The sequence below is a fragment of the Vicugna pacos genome, chromosome 12, assembly GCF_048564905.1.
Source record: "Vicugna pacos chromosome 12, VicPac4, whole genome shotgun sequence".
Classification (NCBI taxonomy): domain Eukaryota; kingdom Metazoa; phylum Chordata; class Mammalia; order Artiodactyla; family Camelidae; genus Vicugna; species Vicugna pacos.
In genome coordinates this window covers 22,330,330-22,344,472 of record NC_132998.1, presented here as the reverse complement: position 1 = coordinate 22,344,472, position 14,143 = coordinate 22,330,330, and the positions used below count along the sequence as shown (strand labels likewise).

Genomic DNA, 14,143 nt, shown 5'->3' with positions numbered 1-14,143 from the left:
TTCACTAAAGGACTAGTGGTCATTAAGCAAAAATTTACTTTCAATTTGTTCATCTTTGATTCCTATCCAGGAAAATTAATTAAAAAATCAAAAGAACCTCTTATAAAATGTTCTTTCCTATAGCATAATTCTATAATACAAAAGACAAGAACAAAACATTCCTGAGACATAGAAAGAACTAAAAATCATGGTCACTTTAAATTATTTTAATGTCAATTTTTATCTAATATGCAAATAACTGATAGCTTGCTTATTACTACGTCTGTACTTATTCCTTAAATAAAATATTTCATACCACAGCAAAATGTTAAAAACCTTAACCCTGTAACCAAGTAATGTGTTTACACCAAAATTTTCTACACTTTGTAGTTGAATGTATCTTATTTCTGCCCAGGAATAAGCAAGATATGTCAATCAACATGAACGGACAAATAATCAATTATTACCTCAAGGAAGGTGAAGATGACACCAATTCATTACACTTGATGGATATCTACCGATATAACATAAGCACTTTCACTTCCCATTGAAACTATGGTAAGCAGAAGGAGTTAAATTATATTAATTTTGAACAATATTAAAAATAACAGACTGGTCCAAAACAAAACAATTAGCAATTCTCCAGAGCCAGTTAATTCTTCATCTATCATGTTTTTACAAGAACTCCTATATAAAGTTCTTTTTCGGCAGATGATTTAATGCTGGGGGGATAATCTGCATTTAGAAACAAAAATTATACATCACTTGCAAAATCCATCTCTCAACAGACTACTGAATCTACTTTCTGGGGGAGAAAATTTCTACAAACATGTGGCTATACGGACACGTATGTCATGTATACGAGTAAAAACTGTCATGTTTATGAGTAAAAGGGGTGTATGAGTAAAAAGTCACAATTTTTTCATCATATCAACTCATATTCTAGGTTTTTTCAAATTGCATAATGGTTCAGACTATGGGCTCCAGAATCAGGCTACTTCAGATCAAATTCCAGTTCTGCCATTTGACTACATGACTCCCAGCAAAATAGCCAACCTATCTGTGCCTTTGTCTGCTCATTTATAAAATGGAAATAATTATGTATAGTTCTTATTGATTAAATAAATTAGTAAATATAAAACACTTAGTACAATGCTTGTCATATAGTAACATAAAATCAATGTTAATAATTGTTACTGTCATTATTAACCACAGAGTTAGGTCCAAATTCTTTAACCTAATAGACTCCCAGCCATGCAATTAGTGCCCAGCAAAAATCTTCCAGTTCTGGCAAGTTGTTTTACTTATTGTCCTTCAAATATATTTTGCACCTTTGCCTCTGTCCCTGACTTTAATTGGTTCTCTGTTTAAAATGAGCTCCCTCTTTACATCTATCCAAATTCTACCCTTGAAGATCCACATTCTACCTCCATCAAGGAATCTCCCTAATCAATCACCATAGCCCACAGTAATCCCCCTTCTTTGAAATTCCACCAGGACTGCATTACTGGAACCACTTATATTGTCCTGCACTCACAGATGTCTTAATGTGTGTGTATATATATCACATCTCTCCAATTAGATTACAGACTCCATGGGGGCAGGAACTGTGTCATACTTGTGTACCCTCCACCATATCTTAAGTCGAGTAAGTGCTCTACATGCACATGCAGTTTGACTGATCATGCAGAATCCAAGTGAAAATATCTACATACTGGCTCAGTGTATTAACAACAGCATGCTGGGTCTGAGAATGGTAGAAACAGAGACTACTCAGTATAACACAACTGCATGAATGGGAGCCAGAACTGGACCAAAATATGCACCCCAACTTAGACTACCGAGCAATAAGTCCAGGTACTTACAAATAACACTAATAAATCCCAGAAACATTACAGAGAACAAAAAAAAAAAATCACACAGAGTACATACGGTAAGATTCTTATACGAAGTTTGAGAACAAAGTAATCTAATCAATAGTGACTGAGGTCAGAATAGCGGTTGCCTCTGGGAAGGACTGACTGAAGGAAAATATGCAGGAACATTTTAAGGTAATGGAAATGTTCGTTGTCTTGATCTATACATTGACCTTGTTCTATATCTTAATTTTGGTATGCTGAAGTGATATGTTAAATCTTTAAAATTTTAATATATGATTCAATAGCTAAGAAACATTTAAATTGTAAATTTTAAGTTCTAAAGTTGCTACACATGGTCTCCTGATCCAAGAACTTGGAAAGAAAATCTTAAGTATTAGACTTGTAGTATGTTTTCCAGGTCTAATGGCAAAACTATCTTTTATAAAGATGGATAAGGGACTGGATGGATGAAGTTGAAGCCAATGAATGTTAAGTTATGTAAGGGCTCAATGGCCAGGACCATCCCTATTTTGAGACAGACAATTCAAGTTAACTTAAACTCAAAAGGTTAAACATTTGATTTGTTTGTTTTCCTTTGCTCTTATCCTGTGCTCAACAGAGCAACTTTCTGGATATGCTCTGACTCCCCATGTAGGTCTGCCTTCAGGGTGATAATACAGTAGAGAAGGGTAACACAGGATGATACAACAGTAAGGAAATTTCAGTCCCAACATGAATGATCTATTTTGGCAAATTGATAAAATGAGTTCTTATGCTGATTTTGTGAGTCATATAGCTTAACTACTTACAGAAAATGGAGACACTAATTGTAGTAGAGAATAACCTCTGTTTTGTTGGAGGTTTACAGGGACACCATGACCTAGCCCACGGGGACGGCTGCAAGAACAAAGAATGCCTGCAGCAAGAGGATTACAACAACCAACCACACCCCTCCTTATTTTCCTTCACCTTCCCTTATTTTTTATATAAAAGGAGCCTGTATTCTGACTAGAGCAGGATGGTTCTCCAAGACATTAGTCTGCCATCCTCTCCGTCTGCTGGCTTTCCTAATAAAGTCGTTATTCCTTGTCCCAACACCTCGTCTCCCGATTCACTGGCCTGTCATGCGGCGAGCAGAACATGTTTGGACTCAGCAACATAATCATGCAGATGTAAGTATTCTGAGCCATATGAAAATTATATTTCTCACTGTAAACAAATACACTGGCATTCTAGCTTCATCCATCAGTCTTCTGGGTTTGTCAACATGAGTCCATCCCTGAGAAATGCTGAAACATTTCGGTTCCTGAGCCTGAAAGTTTAAAACCAGATACTAGAACACAGAAAAATCACCAAGGCAATTGATACTATCTTTTTAGGCCTCTTGGAAACTGCCAGCAACCTTGTCCACGGCCTACTAATGGCCACATTGTAATCATTTATAAATCTGTACTATACTTGATATTTTTAAGGTATATTTATAATCATATTACTATGTTTAATTTGAGAAAAGATTAAACTTTATAATGTATAGTATATAACAGTTACTAACCATAGCAGTTATACAAAAATAAAAAGCTAATAATAGAAACATTAAAATAAAAATTGCTCATTAAAATAACTATCTCATGATATAATAAAAAAGACACATTCTTTGTGACTTGGAGATCTGAAGTCCAGTCCTAGATTGGCCATTTACTAGTCTTACGGCGTTAAGCAAGTCACTTAACCTTTCTGTATCTGAATTCCTTCACTGGTAAGAATATCCCTGTGTATCTTCTGAAGATTTTTGTGAGTCTCAAACCTGATAAGATTAATTAAAACACTTTCAAATGGTAAAGTATAATACAAATATTTTCATCATCATATATCCATTAGTATCACATCTGAAGTTAGGTTACCAAATAATGTGGTTATCTCTATCTCTACAAATAATTGATCTAAGATACATAATGTTCTAATGTCATAGATTCAGTTATTGGCTCCTATTCCTCTCACCTTTGCAATGTGGCTTGGCAGCTCTGCCCACTAGAGGGAAGAGAGGGTACTTACATCTACAAGACAAGTGGGACGCACAGAGTTTTTTCTAACTCTTTCACTTTGGGCTTGGACATGTAACTGGCTTGGGCAATGGGCTGCTAGAAGATCTGATGCAAACAGAGGTTTGAAATGTATTTGTGTAGTTGGGCTTGCCCTCTTCTCTTTTATCATCAATGACAAGAACTGAACCCAATCCATGACTAGCTTATGTCAACCAACACCGACCCAACCCATGGACATGTGAGCACAAAAAAATTACTATCATTCTAAGTCACTGCTTTTTAAGGTGTCCTTTTACATTTTGTTATTGTGACAATCACTGACAGGTCCAGTGATCATATAGAACATAGTATACCCTACTTGTAGTTTAAAGGACCATCTTTAGGTTAGATAACATAATCCTTAGCCATTAATTTTACAATTTATCCAACAATAATCAAAAAGTACCCACTATCTGCAAGGGAACATGCTAGATGCTGGGCTAGTCAGAGTGTGTGACATTAGCTGCCATAATAAACAATGCAAGGTCTTGGTGGCTTATTATGATAAAAGTTTATTTCCCTCTGCCTAAAGGCCAATGAAGATGTTCTTGGATGAAAAGCTCTCCAGAGTGGATCTCTTCCAAGTATGACTCAGGAACCCAGGCTCCTTCCATACTGTGATGCCATTATGTTCAACATTTACCTTGATGTAATCTCAGAAGGGAAAGTGAGATGTGCGAAAGTGTATTGGATACCTAATCCTCTCAGCCCAGAAATGACATGTACTCCACTGGGTGAATTAGTCATATGTCCCCACACAGATGCAAAGGGGCTGGAAATTGTCATCTCTGGCTGAGTAGCCACTTCCCAGCAACAGTCCTACGCTATGAAAGGGAAGTATAAATCTTTGGTTGTTAGTTAAGCACTTCAAACACAATCGGAGAACAGAACAAAGACTCCCAACTTCAGTGAATTTTTGTTTATGGACTATTTCATACCAGATACCAAAGTTACAAAGGTGAATAAGACACAATTCTTGCCTTCAAGAAACCCAGACTTGGAGAGAAAGAAGAGATCCACACAAATAATTACAGCAGATAATAAATGCTATAGTAAATGTAAGTACAAGATCTAACGTTTGCACAGACGAAGGGGTATCTAACTCCTGGGAAAGTGTTAAGGAAAACTATATTTAACTAAGGGGGCAATGCTTGAGCTGAGCTTTAGAAGATAAATGGAACCTTGCCAGACAGATGGAGGAGAAGGAGAGGATGCTAAGCAGAGAAAACAAAGGTTTGCATCATATAATGGATCAGAGCCTCTTTCCTTGTAAAACTCTGGGGTGGTGATGAGGGCAAGAGAGAAGGGGAAAGCACTGGTATTTACAAGTGGTAAAACAACCTCTTGCTTCACATATAAATTTGGAATAACATAATCAGATTTAATAAATTAATTTCCTAATTAGAGTAGCCTTCACTTCCATGAACGCTACTTTGGAATACTGTCCTCCACAGGAAGACAAGTGCAATTCATGACCTGAGCAAGACGACTAGCACCAGGATACCTAAGTTACGCGGAGCTGACAGCACAGGGGTGGCGGTGTCTGAAGAGGAAGAGTTCAGGGGGAAAAAAATGCTGAATGGCAAACTGTCTCTCAAAGCCCTTGTCAGATAAAATAAAAACCAAACAAATGATAAAAATAATGAATCAGGTTGATCTAGTAAGTACGCATCAAACCCTTTACATTGCAGAGTACCCACAGTTTTCAAATTACCCACAGAAGAGTTACAAAAATTCAGTACAAACTGGGCCTCAAAATAAAACTTTACCAAGTACTAAACAACTGAGTTGCTAAAAAGTAGTAAGGTGACATTCCCTGACCACCAAATTACTAACAAAATTTCTAACAAAAGTAGCAAGTAGAAAATTTGGAAATTTAAAAACACTTCCCTAAATAATCAATGTGTCCAAAAGAAAATCAAAATCGCAACCATTACAATATAATTGCAATATTATAACATAAAAAATTTCTGGGATTCACTAAGGCTTTAATGAAGGAAATTTATAGTTTTAAATACTTTAATTCTAAATAAGAAGGAAAGAAAAGACAAAATTCAAGTATATAACATAATGATACACATGAAATCCAAGAAAACCAATTGAAAATTATTAGGAGGAAAGAGAAACTTCATTCAGATCTGTCTGATCCAGCACCTCAGCACTTAGCCACTATGCCTTGCTGCTTCCTGGTCTTTAGTTTATAAAAGGAGATGAAGGGCTATGTCCCCTCTACTTGCTTCTACACAACCCCATAAGATTGTTATAGAGAAGGCTGCCTGATTTTCCAGACAAACCTTCAAGAGGATCTGGTGAAAGAATGAATTTAAAAAAGTAAATAAAAGTGAAGAAGAGGACAGTATCCACAAACACTTGTCACTGTTCTCTTCTAAGTTTATCTCTCTTAATGACAATCAAATGTGAAATGTCAATCCTCACCAAAAGCTATAGCAAAACTACACACCAGCCATTAGCATTATTAGGCTGTTCTCTTAAAAGTCTCTTAAAAGTGGAAAACAGAGTGATATTGTTTGAATAAAGTAAAGAACGGTGAATTTGTCAAAACTTAAAATGTATTAACTTATATTTAAATATTAAGAGTTCTTTAACTCACCATCTGGATCTAAATCTGTCCTTGTTGGCCCTTCTCTGCTAAATATGCGAAGAAATCCATGTGAATTTGTATAATAGACCAACCAGCTGTAAGAGTACATGAGAGAAGGAATTGTACCCACTGTTCACAGTTGCAGCCTCAGCATGTGGTACACAGAATGCCTAATAAACATGTCTGACGAATAAACAGATGAATAGTCAATATTTTTCTTATTAATAAATGATGCCCAAAGATAGATGTCAATATTCTTACAGAGATTTGTATTTTATTTCCTGGACCTGTATTGTTATGAGACCTTCAAAAACAAGAAATTTAAAATAACAAAATTGATTTTTAGCAATTAAAGGTATTGTCAACATATTCTCACAAGATCTACAAATGTTTTCCTTATTAATATTTCTTGAGAAAGGCTTACTAGGTTAGGCAGATTGTCTCATTTGCTAATAAGCTTTCAAAACTCTACTTCTACTGTATTCAGATTCCTCATTTTCCTGCAACTTAGTGACCACTATTAACAGCCCACTCTATTTTTCACTGCCCATATTTTTTTGCCTCAAGCTTTAACTGATTATATTCTTTGATTTCCTTACCCTGGTGTAGATTCCTTTTTAACTACAGATCTTAAAAGCGACACTAGCTGCTTTTTGTTCCTTGGAGTTTTTGAGGGTTGTTTTTTTTTCCTTCGGGATAATTATATTCTGTTGTGCCTTTTATCATCGTGTCTTTTAGGATCTCCTAACCTTGTACACTCTTGCGCTTTATTTAATAGTGAGCTTTCTCCTCCACTCTCCACACTAAACCATGCTCATTAGGTTTCTTAATCCTCCATAATTTGCTTTCATGAAATTTTATACCTTTGAGTTGCTGTGTTCTCTAAGCCCATTTCCTTAGCATTGCTAATCCAAGCAGCCCAGAATCAACACGCAGTAAACATAAGCTTATTCACTTTCTCAGCCAACATAACTCTACAGGAAAAAGAAAAAAATCTTTGTTTTGAATGTTTATGGGCCATGAAACTATACCATTTAACTTGATATTTCATTTTCTCACCTGAACATCGCCTGCGAAGTTTAGGACCACAGAATACACTGTAGGCAGATCTTAACATACAGTTTTTAACTTAGGCTTCATGTTTTTCTCGGTCAGAAAACTATCCTATTTTAATAGAACAAAAATAACAATATCCTGATGTTATGTAGTGTCTAGTAAATTCCAACTATATCTTTTCCTCATATCCAGAATTCAGGAGATGAGAAAAACATCGTTTTTCAGTTATTCTGCAAGAGCTCTGCTTTTCCAAGTGGGTTGTTTTAAAAGACATGTGCACGTCCTTGAAATCTGATTGCACAGCCAACGCTTGTCTGCTCAGCAGCTCATTCTCTGCTTTGTCTTCCTTTCTACTCATCACTAGCACCTTTGCTGATGGGTGTGTACAGAAAGCAAAGAGAGTATAAATTTTAGGTTTTGTTTTAAACTTCCTAAGGACTTTGGTTAAACTAAAAACAACAACACATACAAAACAAAACTAGCCAACCTCGGTAGTGAATTGAAAGAGTTAATGAAGTTTCGAAAGGTGCCTAACTTATTCAAGCAAAGTTTACACTTCAGCCCTGAGCATGTTAACTTGTGATCCTCCCCATCCAGATGATAGAAAGCAAAGCCAGTAAGTTCTTTATTTAATTGGTTTGCATCCACACACTGACCTCCAAGGCTCTGTTTACATAGCCTATCATGCAATATGCTCCACAGTTCTCTGCCTCTTTCAAAAGCATGTTTCTCCTGAGATTTGATATATGGCTTTCATGTTTAATCACTACATTAAGCTCAATGCTCTGCTTCCTCCAGCATCAACTAACTTCCCTTCTTGGGAGGTGAGGAGAAGAGCACAGCTTCTTGCTACTTCTGAATATAAAAGGAAGTCTGTTTTACTCTATTAGTAAAATCACCAACTACACAGGATCATAGGCAAGCAACATTAGTACATCAACTAGGAAACAGTATTAAAATGGAACCCTTAAAACTCCTTAGAAAGAAGGTAGGCTGACTGTTCTCAATGAGGAAAGAGAAAACTTTAGTGACTGAGTTATAAATCAATAGAACCGGAGCTTAATCAGTACACAACTCGGTACACAGAGGACACAGCTAGATGGCAGCTAAAGCTTTCATCAAATCAGTCTTGAGAATAGCACATTTCTGGAGTTCTCAGATCAGAATTAATTCAGCAACTCTGTCTTCTAGTTAAAGGTTTTCTTAACCTTCACCACACAAACAGAACTTTCAACGTCTCTAACTGAATGTGGACAGGGTAAGTGTCAAGATCCTTTCTGTAAGAATTTGTACATGACCCAAATTTCTGAGATAAACGAAAACCTCAAAAAAATTAATTAACTTCTTTCAAGACAATCTACAATTTTCAGGTTTTTAAAAATCACATGAAACGTATTTCACTTTAAGATAATTCAAGAAAAAAGGAAAAGTGAAACAAATGGCAAATTATTGACAACAGCAAAATCTAGATGATGGATGTGTGCCTGCTCATTATTCATTACCCTCTACTTTTAAATATAATTGAAACTTTTCATCATAAAAATTTTTTTTAACCTTAAAAAAATGCCAGGAAGTTGTGGATTTGCTTTTGTAGAAAAAAAATTTATACAACTGATAAGAAAAAAATTAAATTACTTTCTAGGTTGATCATTTTGGTCTATATTCAATAGCTGACATTTTGTACCGTGTGCTGACAATGAAAATTTTCCTTCCTTCCTCCTGAATCCCACTCCACAGCCTGAAATTCATTTACACAAACTGCAAATGTGCAATAAACTCTGCATAAGTTGGGTTCTTTACTTGAAAATATATATATATAAATATATACATATATATACACACAAATTTACTTTGAAAATCTTTCCTTTATGGCTAGTCATCAACCATAGTATTTATTTTTTAAGGCTTTTTTTTTTTTTTCTTAGTAAGTTCAGCCTCTTCATCTAAATATCTTACTTTGTCAGGAACACTGTTACAGCTGTATACAACATTAAACAGAGCTCATTTACTTTCTGTATTTGATGAACAATGCAGAATCTGAACCTATTAAAGTCATACATTTAATTGTTCCAATATGCTACCTTACTTCTAACCCAAATTTGCATGATGCAGAATGCTAAAGAATACATTTCTAACTTCCTTTATCATGAGTCCCTCATTTGATATTAAGCTTAAAGAATTTGTAAGAAAAAAGAATTACCTGATGCTTAATTTGAAACCATCTGAATTCTTTCCACAACATATTTAGAATCAAAATTAAAAGAATAAATAAACTTTTAATCAGTATTCCCCATAAGATTTTTCAGAGCACAAAACATTGTAGTTTTCAAAGACACGCAGATGTTGTCCATGGAAGACATTTTTTAAAATTAGGGCTTGGAAAAAATAAGAATCATGAGCAAAATCTTTGGTCACAAGAGTGAAAGATGTGTGCCTGTACAGATGTTATAACTATTTTCATGACAAATACTAACCTTCACTGCAAGAATTTAGCAGCACACTCTAATTTGGATTTGCGAATTTAACATAAATTTTCTAACTTTGACAATAGCAGCCTAATATTTCAGTCTTATACACTATTTCCAGGTTTTACCTTCAAAATGAACCTAGCGGACTTTTTCATTCTTAAAAGCTATATTCCAGATCGTAGCCTAAAATCAGTTTTTGACTTGATGTTTAAGGAATTAGATCATAACAAAGTGGATTTTTAGTAAGTATTTGGTGATTGACTGGTATATAAAAAAGATAAGCAACTTTGTACAAATTCATTCTCTATCAATTTTACTCATTTATCTTTTATTATATTAAAGATTTTTACTATTAATGACAGACTTTTTACCCTATTTTGAGTCACCCCCAATGAGTCAATAAAAAAGACAAACAGTTGATACAATGCCATCATGCCTTTAGTCTTCATATAGTCAGTATTATAAACCAGAAAAGTTTACCTTATGCTATCATTGTCACATGTGATTCAGAAGCCCAAGAACACACAGGATGGAAAGATTTCTGGGATCACAGTTCTCAAATTAGGTGAAATTGTTAACTCAAATGTACAGATTTCATATTTAAAGGGTCTCACCAAGTTGGGGAAATTCATAAAACTATACACTAAAAGAAAGATAAAGTTTTTGAAGAAGAAAAGCATGTTAGTTCCTGAACACCACTATCAAAAAGAATATATAGTCCTTAGTTCCTTTGTAAACATAATAAACAAAAACTTTTTAAAAAGTCAAAACAGTGAAATTCAAACCAGAGTAAGAATGTTACTTTTAAATTCAGTAATTTATATATTTTACTGCAAATTATTTTCTCCTGGAATTGAAAATTAATGTTTATTTATCGATCAACAGTTCACTAAAGGGCATAATTCCTTTGTGTTGAACACAAGGCAATTTTTGTGCTTTAATTGTAAACACCATCAGTAACTCGGAAGCACAGCAATCTTAGCAAGTGACGTAAAGACACAGTCAAATGTAAGGATTATATGGCCACATTCATGCTTAATGAGAAGAGAACATCTAATGAGGCTGATAGGCCACTGTTTGTGAGAATGTAAATTTTGTCCTGATAGATACGACATAATGGCTCAAGGTGACCTTCAATTTCCACTACCCTCCTTCCCAACAAAACAAATTTTTAAAAACTAATAAGTCATAGACAAATTTCTATTTCTATTGGCTAAAACTGTTGGTGACAAGTCACTTGCAAAGAATGTTCATATTATTCAGGATACTTTTTGTCTACTAGGAGAACAATATTCTATTTTTAGCATGAGTATGTACAACCCCCACCTCTGCTTTTAGAATGAAACTCTGCAGATATACGGCATTTAATACTTATTTCAGAACTATTGAGAATCCCAAAGTGAACATCTCAAGTTATGATTCCAAACAGCCAATAGCCCTGCTTTGAGGTGGGGTTCATGTTTTGAAAAGAAACTGCCTAGTCTGTTTAAAATCAAAATGGTTCTTGATCTGATGAATTACTCCTCAGAGAATAATGTAAATAAAATATACTCAGAATAACATTATTAATGTAAACATACCTGAACCAGAGTCAAATTTGGTTTCTGACCTGCAAAGGGAAAGAAATTTTTTACAATATAAAAACTGCTTGTTATGTAATACTGTTATTTTATGAGGGAGAAAAGAAGCAATGGTTAGTAGATTTCAGTACATTGGACAACAAGTAAAATAGCTTTTTAAAATGTAAATGCATATTTATTTTAACCATTTTAAATGTATGCATAACCCTAGGTCCTCTAAACATGTACATATCCATAGAGATAGCACAGTATGGAAAAGATATTAACTTTTTTTTTATTGTTTTTGAGAGAGAGGATAAATTACGTTTTTTTTAAAAAGCACCCAGTCTTTACAGATTAACTTGTTTCAGTAATATAATCAAGCAATAAAAAACTCAAATTTAAAATTATCCTCTTTACTTATTATTAAAGATTTTCAATTATTCAACACCAACTAATTTTTCACTAAGTTCTTCACAGAGTAAATGAACCTAGTAACCCCATACATTTAATAAGAAGGAGAAAAAAAAGATCTGAGCCCTTGTGGGAACATTATGTTTCAGATATAGGTTAATGCTGATTGTAAATTCAGAAGCCTTTGAAGCTCTCAGTCTGGCTGTGGGAAAACTTTTGCGGGGTAATTACTCTCGAGATGCTGCTGATGTGCTGTCAGGCAGAATTAACCCTCTGACTAGGCCTATCTACACAAGCTACTATAAGACAGCATTGTCTATACCTAGCTCTCAAACCAATTAGTGGGCATGCTCCAGTCGGATTTATATCACACATTAACAATCAATAGTATATATGTTCACAGCTGCCACAGCAAGATATAAGAACCGACCAGCAGGAGTCCTGTTAAAGGATGTTACATTGACAGAGAAGATTTTTTTTTTTTCCTGGGGAAATGTAGTTAACTAAGTGGGAAAGGAGATTTCTTTGAAATTATCCCAGGGTACCAAAGCACTTTTGGAAGCGGTGGCTTTCTATACCTAAATTAGCTTCAAGAGAAGTCATCAAAGGAGGGAAGGGGGGAAGGACAAACAAGAAACAGCTTCCTTTGTCATAAAAATTCATTTTCTCAAATATTCCCAACTAAAGTTTCACCTGATGCTTAAACTAAGTCAATAATCATAAAAAAAAAATACTATTACAATGTGGTTGTCAATATCTGCCACAGTGTTCCCGGTTCACATCTATCTCAAGCCCTGGCCCCACCGTAGTCCTCATCTCAATCTTTCACTTAGGTGTCCCTGACTCCTATTTCAGGTGCAAACTCATTTTCACGTTTTGCCCTCCCCTGTTTGGGAAAGCCTGGTCTCATTCCCTCTTCGTCTCCAGCATCCCTGAGCATAACTCGAAATGACACCTAACCACACGTCATCCTGCTGGTTTCCTTGCCCATCTTCCCCACCAGACTATGCCTTATTAACCTCTGTAGCCACAGCACCTACATAGTGCTTGGTGCTTGTATGCAACAAACGTCTATAAAGGGAAACTTCTGCCTGAACACACATCTTATTTCCCTCTTACCTGTATAGGAGGTGTTTCTTCCTTCTGTCTAAGGTTCCCTCCACTTATGTCCTAAAATACATTCTCTCATCTCCCCTGAAACCAGGCTGGGATCAATTACTCCTCCTCCCTGTTGTATTTTCAATATCTGGGTCTCCCCAGGTTCCTCCTTCCTTCTGCACAGAAATGCCCCGGAATTAAATAAAAGCCCTCCCTCAAATGTGTGCCTTGCTCTTGTAATCCCTCTGTCTTCCTGGCTTTACCATCAAGTTTACGGAAAGGATAGACTATATCCTGTATTGCATGTCTTCCTTTCCTGACCTCCCAACATATTCACTCTTTGAACCACTAAGACCTGTCCTTGCACAGTCTGTATCAGTGACGTCCTAATGCTAAATCCAAAAGCCCTGTTACAGTGCCTACTTTCTACACCTCTCTCCAACTAAAAAACTACCTGAATGTCACACTGTGATCTCAAATGTCACATGTACTAAACTGAATTCATTTTCTCGTCCCTCAAGTATAATTCTACTGCTATATTCTCCATTGTGTAGGGAATTATGACGGTATTTGAGTTTTCTTCTAACCCCTAATATCTAATTAGTCACCCAGACCTACTGATTCTACCCCCTTTCCCTTCTCTCTGTCCTCACCCTTACCATCTTTACGCCTATCTTTGGCTCAATAATCTCATAATCAGTATCCCCCCTCCCTTCCAGACCATCATCTAATCAGTTGCCAGATGTTTCCAAAACACTAATCTGATCACATTATCCTCACCTCAATAACTAGAGCAGAGTTTTCCAAATTTAGGTCACAAGCTGATCCACTGGTGGATTATAAAATTAATTTACTGGATTATAACTAATATTTTTTTAAAAACTGAAATAGAATGGAAAAGAAGAGAGAATGCATCCCATATAGAGAGTATATGCAGTTTTGTTTAACTTTTAGATGTATGTACATGCATTTGTGAGTGTGTGTATGTTCACACATGTGCGTACTGTCCTTACAAGTAAGCAAAACG

The 14,143-nt window shown here is 35.4% G+C and overlaps 1 protein-coding gene across 4 annotated transcripts in view; it reads right to left on the bottom strand.

Moving 5' to 3' along the window:
• MSRB3 (methionine sulfoxide reductase B3) overlaps nt 1–14,143 on the bottom strand; it is a 158,099-nt gene that overhangs the window by 64,138 nt on the left and 79,818 nt on the right. For all 4 annotated transcript variants that reach the window (XM_072973019.1, XM_072973018.1, XM_072973020.1 and 1 more), the window contains one exon: nt 11,626–11,654. In XM_072973019.1, coding sequence (XP_072829120.1) covers nt 11,626–11,654 — 29 coding nt within the window. The remainder of the gene's footprint in view (nt 1–11,625; nt 11,655–14,143) is intronic.